Source organism: Diuraphis noxia, unplaced genomic scaffold (genome assembly GCF_037042655.1).
Source record: "Diuraphis noxia isolate RWA-SAM2 unplaced genomic scaffold, SU_Dnox_SAM2 contig0001, whole genome shotgun sequence".
NCBI lineage: Eukaryota > Metazoa > Arthropoda > Insecta > Hemiptera > Aphididae > Diuraphis > Diuraphis noxia.
In genome coordinates, this window is record NW_028301711.1 from 35758720 (window position 1) to 35784031 (window position 25312).

The following is a 25312-nucleotide window of genomic DNA, read 5'->3' on the forward strand; positions in this document are numbered from 1 at the left end:
CTGTACAGTATGTTACAAGTGGGTTACATTAATGGATGGAATTAAATTTGAATCCATATATCATTGTATACGAAAAACGATTCTGAGCGGAAACGGTTTATCTGTCTAGGATATATTATATACATTAATAAAAATTTTCAAATCTTAGATTTAAAAAGAAAAACTTTTATTAATTTCTATCTAAGATAATTTTGAAAATTGCCGTAATTGCCGTAATTTGTAGGTATTTAACCAACATTTGAACTTTAAATGCTTATAAATAAAAATCAGTAGGAGAAGTTTCATTTTCTGTTTTATTAAGATTTGACGAGGAACGTGAACCTAAAACCATTGTTCGAACACGGACGCGTTTTAGCGCCACTGCAGTTTCGGAATAAGTCCCCAAAGCTGCGCCTCGGATGCCGAAGCTCACGAGGTGGCTTACCACCTCCTCGACAGTCCAGCGCCGGGCCGTTCACCGCCGTAGGCTGTGCCGCCCGCTCGTTCTGGTTTTTGTTGTTGTTTCCAGGTGGTCGAGCCCGACGCATCGTTGCGTTCGCTCGCCGCCTTGCGCCGTGTTTTGGCGACCAAAGCACATGTGCCGTCGACACCTCTAGCCAATTTTTATGTGACCGATGTCATCGGGTCTTGCCTCTACGGACGTTGTTTGTGTTCACCTTTTATTGGTGCTCACGTTATTCGCGATAGTACGGCGTGATCGCCGTGCAGATACTTCGATTGTCCGAACGAGACGTTTTCCTCACCGACATCAAATCAACCAACCGTGTGGTCCCGATTGTCCACGGTCTGACGTTGGTTATCGTCTCGCGGATAAAACCAGACACAACCGAAGCTACCACCGTCTTCGTCTGTGTGTGCCATTTACGCCCTGGACGTGATCGCCAGGCGTGTTATCAAGGCCGTATATGGGGGGGGGGTTTAGGGGTTCAAACCCCCCCCGTAATATTTTACAACTAATAAATTTAATTGTATAAGTAACTTAATTATAATAATTTGCTATGTGGCCATTTGGCCATTTGGGTACCTAATAAAGTAATAATATAGTAACTAAGTTTGATGGCGATTTCTATAATATATATTATTATTACTCTGAGAATATAGGTAATATAATATTATTATATTATACATAGATAAGTCATACAAGATTAGAGATGTTTTGTCGATAGACGAAACGTCTATAAATACTTAATATATTATCGAACAATAAATTATCGATCGTATTGTCAATTGTCATTTTATCTCAAAAAACTCCATGATATTGTCCATAGTGTCAGTACTACATAGTTAAAGCATTATTAATAATTTTATCGTGAACATTAAATAAGTACACCACTAGTCCCCTACAAATATTTTAGTACAAATTAGTATCAGTTTTGTGCACACTGTGTAACAATCAAATATTTCTGTATACTTTTTTATTTGATTATTTTAATAAAATGTCAAATCGTAAGCGTAATAATTCCCTTACAAATTATTTTTGTAAAAAAATAAAAACAACCGAGAACGAAACAAGTACAAGTTCTACATCTACCGCAGTAATTACAGATACACTAATTATAACGGAATAAAATAATACAAGATCGTTTAGTAAATAGAATTAATAGGGCAAAATCATTTTCAATTTTAATAGACGAGACAACTGATGTATCGCGAATCGAACAAATGTCATTTTGTGTTCGATACGTCGATGAAGATCCTGAACATCAATTTATTTTACGGGAAGATTTTTTAAAATTTGTGTCAGTAGAAAATACTACTGGCAAAAATATAGCTAATGTTATTTTAGAAACTATTAAATGTCTTGGTATAGATTCGAAGTATATGGTAGGGCAAGGATATGACGGGGCGGCATCAATGAGCGGTAATTTTAACGGAGTGCAAGCAATTATTCGAAAAGTACATCCAGCAGCACTTTATGTACATTGCAGTGCTCATTCTTTAAATTTAGCTCTCTCTCATTCGTGTAGTATTCAACATATTCGTAACTGTATTGGTACCATTAAATCGATAGGTAATTTTATTAACGCATCTGCTATGCGAACAGAATTATTAAAAAAATATATTAAAGAACAGTTTCCTGAATCTAAATGGACCAAACTTACGTCAATATGTGAGACACGCTGGGTGGAAAACCACGACGGACTTATACGATTTACAGAAATTTATAAAGCAATTGTAAATACATTAGATGAATTACAGTTAAAACGTGATATTGAAACGTCATCAAAAGCTGTACAATTAGGAAAAACTATTATAACCAGCGACTTTATTATAAGTATGGTCACAGCTTCTATACTTTTTACCCAAACATTACCACTGTGTAAGAACTTACAGTTGTGATTTGACCGAAGCAATGGAATACGTTGATACTGTGTTACACGAAATACATGATATGCGGAATAATATGGATACTACATTTTCCAAGATTTTTGAAAAAGCAAAGGATCTCATAAAATCGATTGACAGTGAAGTAGACATAAAAATACCAAGAATCGTTGCACGTCAAAAACATCGAACTAACGTCATTACAAATTCACCTGAAGAATATTACCGCATAACAATAGCTATTCCTTTTTTCGACGATTTCATTGAACAACTTCAAGCAAGATTTAATAATCATAAAAAACAAATTTCTTCACTGCACAAGTTGTTACCAAAGATATGCAATAAATATGAAATAGATGCAAACGACTTCGAAATATATTCAGAATTTTTGGATATGGAAGTTTTGCCAACAGAAATTCAACTTTGGAAAAGAAAATGGTCTAAAAAATCAGAAAAAGACCAACCAAATTCAGCTATTGAAGCATATATTAATTGTAATTATGAATATTTTCCAAACATATCTTTTCTTTTGAAGCTTTTAGCTACATTGCCAGTTTCGACTTCTACGCCAGAACGTACATTTTCAACCATGAAAAGATTAAAAAACTATTTACGCAACTCATCAGGCCAAGAACGACTTACAGGTTTAGCTCTTTTGAGTGTTCATAGGCAAATTCATATCGATCCGGCTGAAGTTATTGATCGTTTCGCCAAAGAAAAAAACCGACAAATAGATTTTGTGCTATAAAATATTTTTAAAATTAATAATTGTATATAATATAAATTTACTTTAAAATAATTAAAATGCATTAATAACATAGTAAAATGTGATTTTTTTTTAAATAAATGTTTTTTTAATTACTTAAAATGAAAATATTATTTGATTTAAAACCCCCCACGAAAATTTGTTCCAGCTACGGCCCTGCGTGTTATTACTTTTATTCAAGTTGCTGACGCATTTCCCGCGGGGAGGAGTCACCTTTGGCTGCCTTTCACCATCATTTTCACTTCGCAGTTGTCTTGGTTAAGGGTAACGTAAAGCTTTGTCATATAAACACATATTGTACATTTATATATACATTTATATTGTAACATTTATATACTAGTTAGCTAGTCGACAAATTTGTTATTATTATTTTGTTCATTTGCGGCCTATGTCATATTTAAATATTATTATAATTGCGTGTGCGCATAGCGCTATAAACTGTGTCGTTACGTTATTGTGACACCGACCAGTGGGTAACCTTTTCCAGCCTCCCGTCTCCAACCCACCGCAAGTTGTGCCGTAAACCGCGATATAGAAAGTAGGTGCGGCTCGGCGCCACAACCATAATGAAAATATGAGTTATTTTCTAAGTTAATCAGTGGTGCCTAAGTTAACTGAACCTAGCTGGTATCTGTATTTTTTATTCAATTTTTTTTAGCAAAATATATATCTTATAGGCAATTCAGGGTAGGTACTTATTTATAGTGATAACCAACATTTTTTGTGGATACAGTCTATAGCTCCGATGACTCTTGGTTAGGTATGACATGCATGTCGATATCGTCAGCCGGAACGACTGCTTATCAATTATAAAAAATCATAATTCATCTGGTCAGATCCTAAAAATCTACTACTTATTGACGTCATCTTTTAATGGAAGAAAACATAAATGTTGTTTTTTTTTAACGAATGCGCTCATTGAACCAAATTTGGTAACTATGTGATCATACCTAGTTATTTAACCATGGAATTAACCACCTTATCAAATTTGAGTTTGGTGAATGGAAATGGTAAGTTCCTCATATTAACTCTGCAGAAAAAATTTAATAAAAATATAGTTAAAGTAAATTTATAGCAAAAAATTATAATATAATTTGCACAATAAATACAGTTCAAAAATTATAAATATAGGTATAAAGCTAGAAATAATGTATTCTTATTTATTATTGATAAGAATATTTGAGATAACAATAAAAAAATCTGTGGATAATCCGTTAAATAATATCCGCCGATAAAAGATTCAGTAAAAAATAACTCGGAGATAAAATAATGTGAATTAAAATAATTTCATAATTTAGACTGGTAAATCTAGCAGTAGAGAGTAGTAGTTAGATAAATAGTTACGAATGTTGATATTTAGGCAACTGAATAGCTGATATTAAAAAATAGGTACCTACCATTTTTATATAATTACTTTATTTAAATATTAAGATATTTAATTTATTTAGATGCTTATAAATAATAAATTTATTATTTAAATTGCTAAATTATTTTTAAATTGTACATTCATGGAATTACAGTTTATTTAGTAAGTATCTATACAATATACGTTTAAAATAAAATATTTAGCACACTCATAAAATGGGCTTTTCCTAACATGTTATATAATATTTGTACCGACTACCTAATAAACCATTACCTAACAGCTGTGCATATATTGTAACAAATATATTACTTATATAATGCTTTATTTTTACCGGAGCTATTGAATTGGCTCCATAACTCAGGTAATCGTCATTTTTACGTATTTAATTGGCTCCCAAGATTTATGCATTGAGTTGGCTCCCTATACATTTATTTTATAAATCAATTGGTTATCAAAATTGTTTGAAAATAAATTCATCTATAGGTACGTCTATACGTTAAAAATATAAAAGTTGAAAAAGTACGCGACTGTAATATTTTTAGCGACACAGTGTCGGTTAGTCTTGAAATTATCAATTCGTTAATCCGATGACGTATTTATACAACCTATACAGGTAATATAGTATAGTATTTCACTGATATCATTAAACGCAGTAACCGCAGTATTCGCAGTTCGTTGCAATTTTACGTAATTCGTACCTATACATAGAATATAAAATGAATTTGGTAGAAAAAATGACAAGTGAAAAGGGAGAATTAATTTTAATAGTTAATAACTCTAAATTTAGCTGCCATAAGCTTCTCCAAAATGTATTTAAACGATTCAAATGTACTAAACAAGGATGCAAAGCTTATTTGAGAATTTGTAACCAAGAAAATGTTGTAACTACGGGAATCGTCCAATCTTGACCATAACCACAATCCAGATGAAGAAAACAAACTTGAACGCTAAATTATTAATAACGGACTGAAAAGAAAAGCCGTCGATAGTTTATATGAACACCCTTCCAAATTATTGCATTCATACTTAAGGGAAAATTCAACAAATTCAATAACAACGCAAGATATGTTAAATACATCAAACACAATATGCTCCAAGCTCGAGCTTCAGTACGTCTAAAGTTATCCAAAAACAGACAAGAAGTGCACGATATTACAAACCACGGATGTAAAAAATTTTTACAAACGAATGATGGGGAAAAGCGGTCTTATTATTTAGCACAGAAGACAATTTTAAACTTTTAAGTAAGTCGTCTATGATATATGTTGATTATACATTCTCGTACTGTACAAAATTTTTTTACCAGTTTTTCACAGTCCACGTAATGAAAATTAATCACTTTATACCTTTAGTTTTTACTTTACTTAATGATAAAAATCAAGAATCGTACATAAACATTTATCAAATTATCAATAATTATTGTTTAACCACAGAATAACCAGAAGAGACACTTTTTCAGTTTAACATGAGTTCTTATGGGGTACAGATTTGCAACACCTGGTGGAATATCAGTGCTGCCGGTAGAAAGATGATTCTCATTATTCTTTGTTTCTAGCGCGGCTGTTATTCTCCGAACAGAGGAAATCACCTTTAGCCTAATGAGTAATAAAGTCGTAAATTGCAATATACATGGATAATATGTTAGCGGTAATGTATGTAATACGTTATTGTATTAAATAACTAGTTATTCTATAAAATTCCTAAATATGTTCGTTAATATATAAATTACACGGTTTTACTAGGTAATATATAAAATACCGATTGGGTTTTCGTTAATGTATGAAATTTATATCATTAGGTAGATGACCGGGACTGGATTAGATAACATACAAAATTTGTTACCGTTGTTGTTTTTATTAATAAAAATAATAAGATAAGATAGTATTGAACCACACCATTTGGCATAGACTTTTTTTTTTTTTTTTTTTTTTTTCCTTATGGTATCGAGGACTGGAGGAGGAACTATGGTGCCAGTACTTCTCCTCCAGCCCCCATCGTTTATTGTTCAAAACAAAAACATACGACAATTAGCAGCGGCGGGCCAATCCCCCACTCGCTGCTATTACATGATACAATTACACAATTGGGCTATATAATAAATTACAACGGTTTAACTACGGTGAGTTATGTCGGTTCACGGCCTGTCGCACCCGTTCTTCCTCTTCCTTGGCTGAAAGGATGTTTTCCACCATGCCGTAGAACAGCCTGAACCGCTCTTCGGCTTCTCTTAGGATCGCATCCTTCCCGTGAGCGTCCGCCGGCAGGAGCTCAAACGCCGGTCCACAAATGATGTCCGGAACGTCGTCAGTGCTCGGTCGATGGTCAATCCTGGCACTCAGGGCTTCGCGAAAGCCGTCCCAATGGGGGCAGTCGAACAGAGTGTGTTCAACGGTATCTGACTCGCCCGAACACTGCCAGCAGCGAGGGCTGGCGGCCCTGTTCATGCGATGGAGGTACCATTCAAAGCAGCCATGGCCCGTGAGTGCCTGTGTCATGTGGAACGTCAGAGGCACCCACGGGACAGTCCTTCCAAGCCATCTTGCCAGGTCAGGGATGACGCGGCGCGTCCAGGCCGCCTTCGGGGTAGCCTGCCATCTCGCCTGCCAGGCGACGATCGTGATTCTTCTTGCCTCACGTTTCACGGCCGCCTTAGAAGGCCGTTGTTCGCCGGGCTCCGTTGCGGCGCGCAGTCGGAATCCGATGTACTGTCTCTCCAGTCCAAGCAGATCAACGGGCGGCATACAGGCCAAAACCAGAGCGGCCTCGTCCGACACGGTGCGGTAGGACCGGATTACCCTCAAGGCGGCGGTCCTCTGCGGACGGATCAAGATCGCCCTAGTTCTGGCGACTTCTGTAACGGAAGAGATCCAGACGGGAGCAGCGTACAGCAACTGGCTTTCCACAACAGACGCGAGCAGCCTTCTCTTCCACTGAGCCGATCCGCCTATGTTGGGCATAAGCCTGGATAGCGCAGCAGCCGAACGGGCCGCCTTCGCAGCGACGGTACTAGAGTGTGCAGCAAAGGTCAGACGCTTGTCCAGAATGACACCGAGGTACCTGATCTCATTCCGCAATGGGATAAGGTGGCCGCCGACCGTCAAACGCGGAGGGACAAACGCCCGCCTCCGGGAAAGCACCACCGCCTCGCTCTTCTGATGAGCCAGCTCTAGGCCCCTGCTCCGCATCCAGTCGTCTATGGCCGTCAGTGTGGGATTTATTGCATCTTCGAGCTGCTGTCCGGTCACGGCCGTACCCACAACCGCGAGGTCGTCCGCGAAGCCAACGAGCTGCACCCCGGGCGGCGTTTCCATCTTCAGGAGGGAGTCGTAGGCGACATTCCACAAGGTGGGGCCAAGGACGGAACCCTGCGGCACTCCGCAGGTCACTGGTCTCTCAGCCATTTCTTCGCCAGTCAGTAGTGTTCTGTCAGCCAGCCAGGACCGGAGCATCTCTACCAAGTACTCCGGGGTGTTAATGCCCCTCAGAGCTGCGTCAATGACCAGCCAGCCCAGAGAGTTGAAGGCGTTCCTGACGTCCAGCGTCACCAGAACGCAGAGGCTCTTCCTTCTCGGGGTGGTGGCCGCCTGGGCGGCGATGCTGAGAACCGTGCCGATTGCTGACTCCGTGCTAACTCCCCTCCTGAAGCCGAACTGGTTCGGGGCTCTTCTCCGTCCCCCGTGAGCGTCCAGGTGTTCTTCTAGCCTCTGAAGAAGGAGCCTCTCGAGCAGCTTCCCCGGGGCGTCCAACATACAGATCGGCCTGTAGCTCGACGGGACGTCCGGAGGTTTGTCCGGGCCCTTACGAAGTAGCACTAGCCGTGCCCTCTTCCAACGTGGTGGGAACGTCAACGCGTTGAGGCAATCGTTGAAGACGTGGAGGACTGCGCAGGGCTGGGCAAGCGCGACGGCCCTGAGGATCTCGTTAGGGATCCCCGAATTTGGCATAGACTAGACTTATTCGTGTGACATTGACCACAATTGGCGCAATTTAATTTATGCACAGAAAAGTTTATTACGCTTAATGACGTTCCAGATCTAGATATTTGCCTTCGAAAAGCATCCGAATCCCAATCAATTGGTAATGGACAAGGGTTTTTTAAATGTACATGCCGACAAAAGTGCACCACAAAACGGTGCATATGTTTAAAAAATAATTTACTATGTAATTCTAAATGTCACCCAAAAAGTTCCTGTACTAATAAATAAATTGTAAATTTAAAAAAAAAATTATACAAATATATTGACGTGAAAAAAAAATTAATATTAATATTTTATATAATAATGTAAGGTGTGTTTGACTTATACTAAAATTTGATTTTTTAATTTGTAAACTGATTAAGATTTTAATAATTATTCTAATAAATTAATGTGAAATAAATTAATATTAATATTTTATATAATATTGTAAGGCTTGTTTGACTTAATACTATAACATTTGATTTTTTTTGTAATTTCTAATTTAATTATAACTTTTATTCAATAATAGTTTTAAATACATTAACTAAACTCTTATTGTTAGTTTATAAAATATCTAGTTGGTATGTAGAATAACTAGTTGAAGTATATATTTATGGATTCATTCAATACATTAACTGAAAGTACCCGTAATTCTATAAAATAACTAGTTATTCTATAGAATTACGGAATTTCATACATTAACGCTAACAGATACACTGATATTCCACCAAATTGAATAGTATGTTCCCGATTTTTGAGTGCTCAGCAAGTGTCCATTCTGGTTATTCTGTGGTTTTACTTTTAATAATCAATTCGAAATAAAAAAGTATATGTTGATTTTGAAGTTGCTATACACAACGCAATACATGAAGTTTGGCCGTTGAGTGAAATTCATGGTTGTCGGTTTCACCTAGGACAATCATGGTATAGAACATTTCAAAAATTGGGCCTTTAAACAGAGTATGAACAAAAAACTGAAATTGATGAATATTTGACGTATATATTTGGTCTACCATTTCTAGATCCGCAATCCGTCGGTGATTGCTTTTCATTCAAACTATCTAAGAAACAACCAAATAATAAAAAAGTTAGAAAATTTATGGACTACTTAGTTGAAAATTATATTGACAATAATTCTTTATTTCCACCTCTAATTTGGGCAGTAAAAATCAGTAGTGTTAGTCGTATCACTATTCATGTGAATCTATTCATTCAACATTTTATTCCCAATTTTATTCTACGCACCCAAATATTTTCAATTTCATGAATGTAAGGTATGGTATTCAAGCGGATACTGAAATTATTATAAGAAGCTCCAATGTAGAAAGACCACACAAAAAAAATAAAAGAGAAAAAATACAATTTATAGACAGTCAAATTCATAAATATGACAAAGGTATAGTATCCAGATTTGAATATATAAAATTTCTCACACACTGACTTAAGTCTACTAAATAATATTAAAAAAGTGCAAGTCAGTGAATATTTGTATTTTTAATTATTTTAATGTATAACTTAATTTATTTTAATTAAAATCGAGTACTTTTTGAACTTTTATATTTTGAGAACCACTTGTTGAAAATTATATTGGGAGCCAATTCAAGTCGACTGGGTATCTAACCTAATATTGAGAGCCAATTCAATGGTCACCATTTTTTCAAGAGATTCATAATTTAGTTATTTAAAAAAAAACAGTAATAAAAAAACAAATCCTAAATCTCAATGTGTATATTATATTTACAGTCTTACAAATGTTGTGTGACAAAATTAGTGGAGTTTATATTGGTCTCCACTGTTTTTGTCATAACAATTTAGGAGACCCTGAGTATAATATATATTATACATAACATTTTAAATTTGTTGAAAATTATTTATTATTTCAATTAGGTAGGTAACGCGTACATTGTTTATTTCATATCACTTTAATAAATACTATTATTTTTTTTTTGAATACTTAAGTTTATCTAAGTTTGGTTTTCTATAATATTGACAAACATAAATCATTATGGCAGACGAACAAGTTGAATTAGCATCAAAAGATGTTTTTGTTTTACTGGGAGTCTCTGCTCCTGAAAATCTAGAAATTGGAACTAAACGACAAGAACAAGGTGATACAAAAGGCGATGAAAATGAATCAGTTTTTACGCTTGATGAAGAAGACAAAACTAAATTTATGGTAATGAATATTTTACGATAGGTATCTAATGTTATTTGGACTAATTATTTAAACTAATAGCTCATGCCTAATAACATAGTTATGAATTTATGATTATTTTTTTAGAGTAATAATTGGGTGAAAGATCCTCTAAACTTCTAAAGTAATATGCGTTAATATATTATAGTGTATTAAATTATTATAAGCACCTAATTATTAAATATAATTATATATTTTTACGAATTCCTCACAAATCACGAATTTAAAAATTTATGATCAGGGGCGTACTTAGGGTTGTAAAACAAGGGGGGAGGCTAAATCCCTATGAAAATTACAAACAAAATTCCTACTTTTGGTTATAACCTATATTTGTTTTATACATGTTTTATATAAGTTTTTATATTATAGATATCTTTTTGATTTTTTAATTACAATATTAACAAAATATATTATATATTATTAACAATATATATATATATATATATATATATATATATATATATACAATAGTAATATTTTGTCGTTAGATTTAAAATATAGTCATACAAACTACATTACATAATATATTACAATTTTAATTTCCTTGGCTTTTTAGCAAACTTATCAAGAATTTTTTTTTTGTTTAATTTCTTCAGTAAATCATTTTCAATGTTTAGTATTGCCAAATTATCAAAACGATTTTGTTCCATTCTAGATCTCAGCCAGGTTTTTGTTTTCTTCATAGCAGAAAAAGAACGCTCAGCAGCTGTAGTAACCGGTAATATTAATGCTATTTATTTATCTCAGTGCGGCCAGCTAAAATTTCTTTACATGCCAGATTGTGGAATAGTAGTACGTGCACAGCTCTGAACGCAAATGCGTCTTATTAAGACCATACCTATATACTTATCCATGACTTTAGGTAACTGATAATATTTATTCTATTTTATTCATTTTAATTGAAATATTGTATTGTAGTAGTGGCTACAACTGAAGTTATTACACTAGTTAAAATTTGCAGAATATAAATACATTTTTTGGTATAACTTAAATTGGTTGGGGGGGCTAAGCCCCCCTAGTCACCTTTAAATACGCGCATGTTTAAGATAGGTACCTACTTAAAAAAAATTTTAAATACACATTTCTTCTAATGTTATTGTATTTTTTAAAAATTGTTACTTCAGAAAAGAAGTTTGGCATATAATATAGTTGGAATAATTTGTGCAGAATCATTGTAATTTTATAACTACATTCTAAATTTTCAAATCTTTGATATTAACAGTGGCGTACCTGTGGGGGGGGGGGCGAAGGGAGCATCCCCCCCCCCCCCCCCGTGGGTCTTATAATTATATGTGACAACTGACAATATATGAGAACTGACCATTGTTATATTTTTTTTAGTTTTTATTATAATTTTTTTTTTTCATGAAGTCAATAATATGATTATTGATAACATGATAACATAATCAATCCCTAGATTTTAAAATATTTTTGTTGTCTATAGTCGAATCAGGTGTTATCATTTTGTTTTGGCGGTTCGAACATAGAGTATAGTTACTATTTATCATGGGTTCACAAAAGCATGTGATAATAATATAATATTATAATCTAATATAATAATGGTAATATTAATTCATGGTCTGTGTTCGACTGTTGTCTCTTATTATTGATTCTAGCTACGAAATAATTATTAAATTGTACGATTTGTAGTTTGTACGTGCACTGTGTGTCTGTTTACACAATAGTTTAAAATATTTGTTTTGACGTGTTTTGTAAATTTGAATTATTTGTCATGAACAAGCAAAGCACACTCAGTAGTTGGCTGAGTAAGCAGAATCATCCATATACTGCAACAAGTATAGATGCAATAGTTAAAGATGATAATTCTATTACCTATATTCCGTCTCCAAAAAAGAGGAAAGTTGATATGTCAGATCAAAAGGTATTTAATATGTTGGGTCCTACTGAAAATTCAAGTTATGAAGATCAACCTTTAGGTGTATTTGAATTCAGTGATGATATAGGGAATTTTTTAAAACCTACACATCCTTCTGATCACATAAAGTCTAGGATTCTTGAGAAATTGAATATTCCAGAAGATAATTTTGTTTATCCTTTCTCGGTACATACTAAGAAATCCAAAGAAGAAAAACGGTTTCTTAAGCGCTCACATTTTGAAAAATATAAGTAGCTTGTTTATTCAACATCAAAGAATGGTTTGTTTTGTAAATTTTGTGTGTTTTTTAGCAATAAAGGTGGTAAAGATAATAACATAGAACTTAAAAAGTTAGTAAATTAAATAAGTATGCTAAATTGTTAGGGAAGGATGGTGATTTAGAGAAACATAGTTTAAATTTATATCATTTAAATGCTTTGAAATCTGCTAATGATTTTTTAAACTGTTATAAGAATCCACAAAAGGAAATAATAAATATTGTTAATACCTCAAGAATGATGCAAGTTATAGAAAACAAAGAAAGACTGAAACCAAAAAGTTGAAAAATTAAAATGTCAGCAAACAGCTTGAAACAAATCAAAATATTTTAAAAATCTTATTAAATGTATAAAATGCTTATATAAAAATTCAGTGAAAATTTCAAGCACCAGTGGTCATTTATTTTAGAGATTCACTAAAATAAGAAAATCGCTAAATGAGAAATCTATTGAAAATCCAATGTTTTAAAAATTTAAATTTCAAACGCTTATAAAAACTTAATTTGACTTTCTGGTGGACATTTTTTTTTTTTTATGATAAAGATTGACAAATTTGTAAGGAATCTTTTTTAAATTTTCAAATCTTAGATTTAAAAATAAAATTTTTTATGAATTTCTAGCTTATAATAATTTCCTAATTTTTGCGATTTTTACATATTTTGTCAAAATTCAAATTTTAAATGCTTATAAAAAAAATTGTGATTACTAATTTCTTTTATTTTTCAACTACTATTGTAACAATATTTTAGGAGCCTTGTATTAAATTTTCAAGCTTTTCTACCCAACAAATAAATTTTGATCGATATTAATTTAAAAAAAAATTAATAATGATCGAAAATTGCATATGCCTATAAATAGTTCAACATAAGTCGAAATTTTTTTAAAATTGCATGGTGGATAGAATATACTTACAGTGAAACCTCCTTTAACGGACACCTCCAAATAACAGACGAAATTTTGGAAACGGTGAAATGTGTACTCACTATATTTCATCTCTTAATAGCGGACACCTCCAAATAGCGGACGACTTTTATGCGACCGAGAGTGTCCGGTATTTAGAGGTTTCACTGTATAAACATTCGGTGAAAATTTCATGTATTTATGATCATTTGTTTTAAAGTTACATCAAAAACCAAAATCGATTTTGTCGAAAACTGATTGTGCGTAAAGTTTCCCGTTTTTCTATTAATTTTTAGTTTGTTTATCCCGATTATTTAGAAAAATATTGAGAATTTTTTATTTTTGAGCCCCCAATGTACCAACTAGATTCACTTTCTGATCGAATGAGGTACTGAAGTCGAAAATAGAAGCACTTTTACTGCCCCAAAAAGTAATGATGAAAGGCACAAAAAAAAACACACGCATACATCATGGTAAAATCAATACATTCCTTGCTCCGCTTAGAATCTAAAATATCAGTAGTGTCTAAAGGTCTAAACAGACTAACAATGTTATACCATTAACCATTAATTCGTTCAATGATAATTAGTATTATTTATATTACATTAATGTAATACAATTTAAAAATATGCGGTAAATACTTAAATTAGTAAGTAAATTTAGATGTTGTTTTATATAATATTTTTGTTTATTCAAGACTGTTGTTGCGCCACTGGTTATCGATGTAACACCAAAAGAAGATTTGGACAATAGTTCTACTGATAGTTTAACTCAAACTGAAATAGAAGAACAAAGATGGTATAATCCGGCATTGAACACAGGACTAGAAAAATCCGATTTTGAAAGTTTAAAAAGACTGTTAGCAGAAATTAAGGTAAACAAATTTTAATTAGTAGGGAAATAATTTGTAAAACGGAATATTCGTTAGGTATATCAAATATATTTTGTAGTATTAATAAATACCTATTAAATTTTATATCAAGTTTGTGCAACCTTATAGCACGAATAAGCGGACTGGACACGACGATAAATAACGTTCCCTAAAAGTATGTTTATTGGTAGATTTACGTGTGGTTCTTCCACCTTTTTGCCACACACAGGTGAAATATTGATTTTTATTATTTATAATGTATTTCTCATAGAGTTACTCTATATCATTATTAGCCAATGGTCGACTTGGGAGCGCTAGTGAAACTCTTAAAAGTGGAAAAACCATCTGTAACTCCTTCAATGTACATATTTGTACATATTTTGAAGGAAACATGCCGCACACCTTCCTACCATGTTGAGATCATTCCTCTTAGTTATATCTTAGTTCGTGCCTTTTGGTAACAGTTATTAGATAAGTATTTAACACTATTAAATAGCCACGTTCAAAACCCGTTAATAGATGATAGTATAATAATATATTGTTATTTTTTATTTCATATTATTGGCACTAATATAAAATAATTTTATTTATTATTTTATTATAAGCTAATATAACATATATACTTACCTAAAAAAATTATATTATTCATATTGGCTATTGACGCTATTGTTGTATATTATTTTTATTTGTTTTGCACTTATCTGTGTTAAGCCTATGTATAAACGTGCCTACTATTAGGCAGGTATTAAACATAGATACTTAATATATTATATTATATTATATAAGTAGTCCGTAGTGTAGTGTGATATCCATGTTGAACATTGCGATGATAAAAACCTAAATAGTTGAGTTTTAAACAACTCACAAGTCACAAGTCTTGACAAACTCTTTTCGTCAAAGATGATTTTAATAGGTAGTTAAAACTAGAATTAGCCAGAACCGTCAATTATGAAACTAGTTTTAACTTTGTTTATACATTGGTAAAAACTAGAAATATCTAAAAAAAATTGATTTTCAGAAGTTATTTTTATATCGTTGAAATGGATAGAACTAAAAAAATAGGTACTTACATAATAAGATAAGCATTGATAAACTATTTTTATCATATTTTTTTTAGTCCTAACCTCTTCAAAACGGAATCATAGGCCTCTTTCACAATGTCATTTAAGTGATTATTTTCCTTGAGTTTCTTCAAAAACCATTCTCGAAAATAATTACACTCATTGTTACTAAATCACTCTCAAACTTTCCGACCGTGAAAATTATTAGGCATGTATGTAGGAACGTAGGATAATTATATTTATAATTAATTGTATTTATAGCCATTCGGTCAATCATGATTGTCTAGCCATGGTTGAGTTATATACCCTATACTAAATAATAGACAGAACATTATAAGGCCAGCGGAATGGTCAATGGTTAGGTTAGGTTAGGTATTTTTAGGGGCTTAGATTAAGGCAAAAAAAAATACAACAACGTTAAAATAAAAAACAAGTCAAATTACTAGCAAGACTTCAGACAAATGTATTCATAATTCTATAAATTCGTTCGAAACTTGTACAAGATATTCATAAAAATTGATAAAATATGATAATTACCTAAGTATTTATGTTTTTTACTATGCGCAGTTACGTACAACCACAGAAATGTGTAACAACACAATCAGAATTACCTACGTTCACCACTAGAAATACCACCATGCTCAGTTTAATAATAAAAGTTAGATTGTATACGATTTAGGTTTTATTTTTAGCTGCATTATGTATTAAAAATATAAGTTGATTTTAGTCTTAACTAGGTTGCAGGTTCATACCTACAGGGGAACAAGAGCGGAATAGCTTTCACTGCAACTTATCGTTGCCCCCAGTGGCGTATTTTGTATGTTTTTCGAGGGTCTCCAGGGTCTCCAGGTAATATAGGTATATACTCATTTGTTAATTGGCTGCAATATTTCTCTGGTTTACATCAGTCACCAATGAAAATAATATGATAATATTAATATTTCACCGTAAATTTTATCTGCCTTGTTTTTTCGACGACGATTAAATGAAAAATTATTCAAATTCAAATGATAAATAATAATATGTTTTAAAATATACATTTATTTTAAAACATATTATTATGTACCATGGACGTTACGATTCAACGTATTAATATATATTTAAAAAAAAAACATTATTGTTATGTATTAATATTTAAATATACACAAATTACCGGTGGAAAAATAAGTAACACAGACACATGAAGGCACGGAGCCGCAAGATAAAAATATAAATAGCATGGATACTGTAATAGGATAATAATAACATGATATTATTCAAACATATTAATATACCTACATTAGTATTAGTATTAGTTTTATTATTAGTTATACCTATATAGTTATCATCATCAGTCACAATTATTTAATAATTATTACTATATATTTTGTTTGTTACATTCCATACCAGAGGTGCTTTAAGAATAACAGTTTTATAAATAATTAAAAATATAATAGGATAATAAGTACATTATTTAAAACTAAATTTATGTTCTTTCCTAATTAGTTTAGGACTTTATATAATATTAAAAAAGTTCATAAGGAACCACATATTTTTGTTTATCAAATTACCTTTAAGATTTTCAAATTTGACTATCTAAACCTGAAGATTTGGTCTGGGTGTAGACCAGCTAAGTAGTAATATCAGTTAAGATGAAAGGAGTTCGTGAAAAATAGATTTTTTTTTAGTTAGAGCAAATTTCTGGTTTTAACTGCAGATAACATCGAAGTATTTATTTGTTTTTTATTTACTTTTATTTTTCGAATTCTTTGTAAATTTAGAATACTGATCCGACGAAAACCCTGGCTGCATTGACCAAACTTAAAGCGGAAAAAATATTAGAGGGACCTTATCAAAACATGTTTATTGCTTTAAATGGTTTCAAAGTGTTGATTAACATACTTGAATGTAACAATGACGAATGCATGGTATAACCATCATATTATTATAATTACAGTATAACTAGACGGCTATTTATATATTTCATTACCTATTATTTTTATCGTAATGCCACGATAATATATTTTAGGAAAACGCTTTGATAATTGTACATGAAATGTCCCAACATTACGGAATCCAATGCTCATTGTGTAAATTGGACGCAGTGAAGCCTTTGATTTCTATTTTATTATTCAAAAATAACTACAAAGTCAAATACTTGGCTTCAGATACGTTACAGAACATCGCGAAATTGAAGAGAGGTAGGAAGCTTATCCGACTGAGTGGTGGAATTAAGACCATGGTATGTTCGGAAAATAATTTTAACCACTGTCGATCATATATATTATACTTAACCATAACCATCTAACTTCCGGTTACCGGACTCATTTTGAAATAAAAACTAGGATCGTTGTTTAAGGTGCAAATGATGAATGTATCAAAACATGTATTATCCATGGATTTGAATAGTATGAACGAGACAAATCGGGATACAGTGAGCTTGATGAACTGCTGTTCTGGTACACTAAGACAGTTGTGCCGGTCTTTAAAAAGCCAAAAACAGTTGTGGTGAAGTGAATGTACACTTTATTTCCGTGGCGTATTATTCATTAAACAAAATATACGTTATTATAGGGAAACGGGGTTCGTGCAGCTGTTATCACCACTGTTAAACTCAAAACTTGGCGAAACCCAAGTTTCTATAATGAGTTTATTAGCGGAATGTTGCCGTACTCGGCCAGAGGTCGTCGAACAAAAAATAGACATACATACTAGAGTAGCACTTAAAGAGATGAATATTTTGCAACAAGTCATACAGTTTTTGGTCAGTGATTCTACCCAGCTCGCGGAAAAAGCAGCCGAAACGATACTGTGTATGTTCGACGGTAACCCTGCTATATACGACATTTTGCTGAAACACAAGGGGATGGAAGCCTTATTCAAAGCTGTTATAAAATTCCAGTAAAATAAACCAATATATTAAACATTAACTAATATTATAGAATGCTACTAAATTCTGAAATAATGATTCAAAATTTGAAACTTGAAAGCCATCATAAAATATGTATGTCAGACAAATTAATATTAGTTATCAGCGATATTTATAGTAAATAAATTAACCACAATATACTGTTTGAAATAAATAATAATTATGCTGATGATTGGACAGTGAGCATCTTACAATATTAGTATGTTATATCCGAATGCGTTAAGCCGTTAACCAACTTTTTATACGACTTTGTTCGAATTGTGTGAAATTTCCCAACTATTGAGTATTAAACAGGACTAATAAAATGTCTACAACATGTTCTAAAATGAATTAGTTGAAAATGAGAAAAGAAAATATTATTAAAGCCGGTATCTGGTTAGGCTATCTAACCGTATCGGCAATTGACGATTACACGTTTATGCCGAACTGACTAGTGAATCTCTTGTACTAGCAGTTAATAGGTATATAGTTCCGTCGTACCTACTAGTAAATGTTTGAATAATCGTATCGGCTATTGACGGGTATATGTTTCTGCCGTATCGTCTGAATAATCGGTTGTCTGTCTCTTCTGGTTGGTCGTTTGTCGAGACACGAGTTGGGCGCCAGCTGATGCGGTCCGTCATTTGCCGACGGCCCGAGATTGTGAATAATTAAAATCCATTTCATTATTTTATAAACATATCCGTATATTGGTTCAAGTCTAACGTTATGACAATAAATTAAATGTGGAAATAAGTTGTATCCGAACCGTGCAGTTGGCTTGGATAAGCAGATTGCAACGGACGATGTCAGGCCTGTAGAGGCGCAACCAAAAAAAGTATACAATTTAGAATCTTAAAAATTATACAATGTTAATGAGAGGCGAGTTACACACACTCTGCTACGGTCTTGTATAAGTCATGTAGAGTTCTGTGCACTCGTAGTGAAAACCTGAGTAGGCTCACTAGGGTGGAATTGAACTGATGGTTCTGAAAAGTACCTTTTTTGTCAGTCACGAAGGTAGATCGACTGTGTGTACAAAACCACGTGTGAGCCGCTGGCAGGTGAATGCAAAGTGAATTATCATGTAATGACGTTGCGTGCGCCAGCCGCTGCCTCGTCCAACAAGTGTCTTCGCCGCTTGGGTTCGGATCGTAGTCCGCAGGTAACAGCACGATGTTCGTCGGTTGCCGCCTCGTCTCACGAGTGTCTTCGTTGCTTGAGTCCGGAGCGTAATCCGTTGGTAACAACGCCGAGTTTCTTCGATGATTAGGTCCGGAGCGTTGAAACCAACTCTGTTTTCGTCGTTCGTCATTGTATGTTGACAATTATTGCGATGTTGACGATGGTAGTGTTGATTGAAGAAGATATCATAGGTTGGAATAGTACCCGGTATATATACTATGATCCGTACCGACTAGTAAACCACCAACGTGCCGCCGTGCATACCTGTGCTTTCTGTTGGTACGGGTTTTGCTATTATGGGGTCACTTTTGGACATATATATGTGGGGTGTTATTGTTTTCGTTATTATCTCCTCTATCCATTGCCGTACTTGCTGGGGATGTATGATTAATCTAAAGGTTTTGAATTCTCCGTTAAATCCCTCCGCTGGTATTGTTTTTTATATGCTGTATTGTGATTGGTGGTCCTGAAAAGGACCGCTTTATGCGGTGAAGGCTACGCCGTTACATATCTTGTATAAACTTATGGTTGTATCCTGCCCGCGTAAGTTTAACTGGAGGAGGAAGCAAAGTAAAAAACTTCTAATAACACAGCACAACACAACCTAACATTGTGTACTGCAATAGCCCCACACTGGCTTTAACTAGTTGGTGTGGCCGGGTCCTTCTGGTAGGGGGTTTATCGTTCAACAACCCTACCTAATAAAAAACATAATCATTAGTGTGTCCGATATATAAAAAAAACAATCCACTCAAGTCCAACAATTATAGTAGCATTGCTTAACTCAAAACAACATACAAAGTTTTATCGTATATTGTATCCTAGATAGAATTAAACCAATCTTCGAAGGAATACTGGGAGACTACCAAGAGGGTTTTAGACCAAATAGATATACTACAGACCAAATATTTATTACAAGGCAAATGTAAAATGTGGGAGTTTGATAAGGAGGTGGTCTATACTTTGTTTGTAGACTTTGAGAAAGCCATTGACCAACCCTATTTAATATATTTAAAAAGTTCATTATGCCAAAAAAGTTAATTAACCGGATTAAAGTGACAATAGAAAATTCTGAAATAAAAATAGCAAACTCATCATTTAAATCTTTCAAATTAACATCTGGTTTAAGGCAAGGGATCCCATTATCTCTAATCCTTTTTAACCTAGTTTTGGAAGAGATATGAACATATAAGAAGGTATAACTTTAGGACAGTCAAATATAGGCCTGAAAGCATATGCCGAGGATATTGCCATTATAGGAGACAATATCAAAATATTAAAAATACATTGAAAGAAACTAATGGATGCTGCGAGTAAAGTCGGTCTCAGAATAAATGATAATAGACAGAATACATAAAAATCAAAAGAAGAGACAGGACGTATCGCCACGGAGAAAGTATGAATATAGATAGAAATATATTCCACAGGGTTCCACAATTTAAATGCTTAGGTGTCCTCTTAACTCAGTGTAATGAGTTAAAAGTAGATATTTCAAAAAGAATACAACTGGCCAACAACTGCTATTTTGGTATGGGAACCCTGCTTAAATCTAGATCAATATCGTTAAATTTAAAAATAAAAATATACATGACATTAATACGTCCTGTCATCCTATATGGGTCAGAAACATGGGCTTCAAGAAAGATAGAGGAAATAAGATTGGAAACATTTGAAAAGACAGTTTTAAGACAAATCAATGGACCTTGTCTCGACTCAGGAACCGAATAATGGAGAATTCGATCCGCTGAGGAACTACATAACTTGTTCCAAAGACCAAGTATTTCAAGAGAAGTTGCAAATAGATAACTGATATAGCAGGTCACGCTTGGAGGAAAAAATACGCTGTGATAAGCACAGTAATTAAAGAGGAACCGAAAGGGAAAAGGCCACTAGATACACTGATGATGATGATGGATTCCTCAGATGGGAAGACTGTGTGAAGAGAGAAGTAGACCCTTGGTAACTGGAGAAAAAATAGCTGAAAACAGAATAAGATGGAGGGAAATTTGTTTTACGGGATGGTCTTATAGGTCGGAAAACTCCCCCCCCCCCCACCAAAAAAAAAATAGAAAAGCATGTCTCACGGCAACCCTATACAGATGCCCATGGTTGTATTTAAATTCCACGATAAATGTATCTTATAACGAAATACAATTTAAATTGAAAAAATGTAACTAAAAATCTCTTTGAAATGAAGCTCAATTGTTAGGTTAAGGATGATAACTTATGTTACTGATTTCAGAAATCAGACAGCATCTAAAATTGTTGTGTGATATGAGCACTTATATATAATATAAACAGTTTCCCCCCTTGTATGACTATAGGCCATAATACTATTACTTTTTTCATATTTCAAGTTTCTTCGAATTAATTATCACAATTTTTTACGGTTATTTGCGGCCTCTGGTTTTAACCCCGCAAGCACAAAAGTGGACAGGGTCCAAAGTTTATTAGGATTTGTTTAAAAACTTGTCACTCAGTATGATTTGTTATATGTTAAACAATTTTTAGTATAAATCATTAATTTGGCATTTAAAAATGTTAAATATAAAATAGATGTGAATTGTTTTAAAATTTAGTTTGAGAGTCAATTTGACATTTTTAATACATAATTAAGTGCCCAAGTCCATAATAGTAAGTTTATAAATGAATATGAGTAAAAAGAGTAGATCTTTAATAAGAATAGGTAATTAATATTGGTATTATCAATAATTTCTTTGAAGAAAGATTTTCATAGGCTGGGCCTATGTAGACATTGTAAACTTCCAGTTTTTTGCTACCGATTAAAACGGAATTAAATTTTTATAAATTAAATTTTGCTATATATAACTATATGCTCTAATTATAAGTCATAATTATTCATTTATTAAACTTTATTATATTAATTTGCATATTATACAACACCTATAAAACGCAACTATAATATTGTAATAATAATTATTGTTTATTAACTATTTATAATATTTATTTTACTAACCTAACGATATAGATACTAGTATAATGTATATTGTTTGTGCCTTACTGAAATAACTTGTGTTAGGACTTAGTAGTTCCCTCATATTATAATTAATGAATTTTGACTACAACTAGGTACCTACCTACTTATAACTTTCATAAAGAATTGATAAATATTACAAAACTGCATTTACTTCTAACAACTCAATATGTGTTAATACGCCTGGTTCCTAGAAAAACCATCTAATAACTTTAAACACTTATTATCTACAATGTAATAAATATTTATATATATTGTTAAAGTACTGAAGTACATAATATTTTGTGCTGGTACAAAGACTGAAATTTAACCATCTTAATATAGCGGTCATTCTGTTTCATTCTGCAGGAACGACGAAAACGTTATGGTATTGATCATCACCGTGCTGTGGAAAAGCTCATTGCACACGAAATGCAGAAAAGTAATCGAGAAAGATAACATCGTAAATTATCTGCTGGAACTGTTGACATACAAATTTGATGACCGAGTGATAGGGTATGCAGTCGCCACGCTGTCTGAACTGTGGGAATCTGAGCCATTGCGTTACAAGCTCAGACAATCAGCAGTGCCTCAGTATCTGGAACTGCTCAATACTAGCCTCCATAGCCTGGTGTTGGCGCACGTATGTACAGCTATAGGCCGGGCGTCTAGCGACCCGCAGTGCATGAAAATGATCGATGAAGCTGAGGGATTTCGGCTGATTTTCGTACTGTTGCCGTCCTTGGACGTGGATGAGTTTGACAAATACGAAGATTTCGACGAACCACAAACGATTATAGCCGCTGCTGAATGTCTGGCTATGATGATCGAAAACACTCAGGTAAACATATATATAATTAATAATTATATCTACTATTAAAGATGTTTTATATGCATTTTGTGGGCCATATTATAGTAAATGACGTGATAGTTATTTTTTTTATTCATTTTTCATTGTTCGATTTGTTTAGTTCAGTCTGAACCCTCTCAAGGGAATGTACGAAGCGATTTGTGACCTGGTAGATTTATTGACGCACAAGAATTTGGATATTTTAGCGGCAGTTTGTCATTTGATCGACGTAATCGCTACGTTCGATGAGAATTCGAAAATAATGGTCGACGCTGGAATCGTCGAAAATTTGGCAAAACTTGTATCCACAGTAAGTTTGTATTTTCAAATTATACATTATTCAATGATTAATAATATTTTATCTACTAATGCATAATAAAATAATATCTTAAATTAGTAGATGAGTAATAACAATAAATAACCATATGCGTATTTATAGAAAATCTTTAAGTACCTATTTATATTATTATTTATTACAGGAGCATACGGAGTTGAGAGCCAATCTCTGCAAAGCTTTGGGTAAATGCTGTACCGTTGGTGTAACTGCGCGTAGATTTAGCTGCAAACGCATTATAGATAAATTAATTAAGTACACGCATTCTGAGCACAAAGTAGTTAGAGACAACGTTCCTCTTGCACTTAGCGGATTATCCGAGGACCCATTAAATTGTGTAAGGATCGAAGCGTTAGGATTTCTTCCGGTATGTTAATATTTTTTTAAAAAGAATAATATGATACCCACTCATTTAAAAATGTTCATGAATCATCTAGTTTTTGAAAGAATGCATACATTCGGAAAATTCTCAAACGGCAATGGCTGCTGTTAACTGTTTGAGCAACGTAAGGAAAGCAAGCGCAGCTATAGGCCAGTTTCAAGAATGTACGAAGAAGCATTGAAAATCATCCTGGATCCTTTAATTACCTTATTATCATAAATTATCAATGCCATGTTCAAAAGATATGAGCAAAAAAATTTTTTTAATGTATACATAAAATGTAAATGTATCTTCTAACATAAATTCATTAAATAAAAAATATAATTAAATTTCGTAAGGACTTCGGACATATCATTGTGTATAACTAGTTAATTATCATGCACATTCAAATGTATTCATATTATACATATCTTTAGGGTTATGAGTATGAAATATTGAAAACTTTCAACTTTCTTGAAATATTTCACTGAAATATAAAAAAATATAATATTTTAATTTTTTGTTTTTGGTATATTTGACAAAATCATCACTATAAGTATAATATGGTCACACTGATTTCATAGCTGATGATTAGTGATTATCGGTTCCCGATTATGTTTTTCTTTGATGTCTATCACGGACTACTACACTGGACTGGAAACGATACGTTTACCACCGGGCCTCTTAGTGTCCGCGAAAGAGGTGTACGAGGGGGAATCGTACATGAGTGAATCTGGCGCCTTCTATACTTTAATAATAAACCATTCCCGCCAAATAAACCTACATAATAATACAAAACATAATAAACACTAACTATAACATAGTATCGTCATATATTATGTTCCACCCGAACATTCCTAACTCTAAAGAGTAAAGACTAAGATAATTTACCAGTTAGCACCATAAACAATATTGTCGAAGTACATCTTATTTTTTAAAACAATTTTGCCTTAATTTATTTTTGAAATGCGTAAATGTTCAGTTGCTGGGTGTAACAGTCAAGATCGTGATGTTAAAATGATACTTTTCAGTGCCACAAATGCTAATCAATCATCTTGGGACACTGCAATGCGTAGTTCAATAAGTTTAATAATATTTTTAGTACATTTTTTACCCGAAGATATTTGT

The 25312-nt window shown here is 33.2% G+C and overlaps 2 protein-coding genes across 2 annotated transcripts; both read left to right on the forward strand.

Moving 5' to 3' along the window:
- The first annotated feature begins 2353 nt into the window (after nt 1-2353).
- On the forward strand, nt 2354-3073 carry LOC149060609 (52 kDa repressor of the inhibitor of the protein kinase-like). The gene has a single exon (XM_089229807.1). It carries the CDS (start codon nt 2354-2356, stop codon nt 3071-3073), a length of 720 nt encoding a protein of 239 aa, XP_089085933.1.
- A 7345-nt stretch (nt 3074-10418) lies between these two features.
- Nucleotides 10419-24386, forward strand: LOC107165161 (armadillo repeat-containing protein gudu-like). Its single transcript, XM_015513261.2, has 10 exons — nt 10419-10589; nt 14359-14535; nt 17354-17500; nt 17602-17814; nt 17932-18080; nt 18147-18473; nt 23009-23480; nt 23611-23799; nt 23969-24190; nt 24261-24386. Exons 1-10 carry the CDS (start codon nt 10419-10421, stop codon nt 24384-24386), a joined length of 2193 nt encoding a protein of 730 aa, XP_015368747.2.
- Nucleotides 24387-25312: the final 926 nt, after the last annotated feature.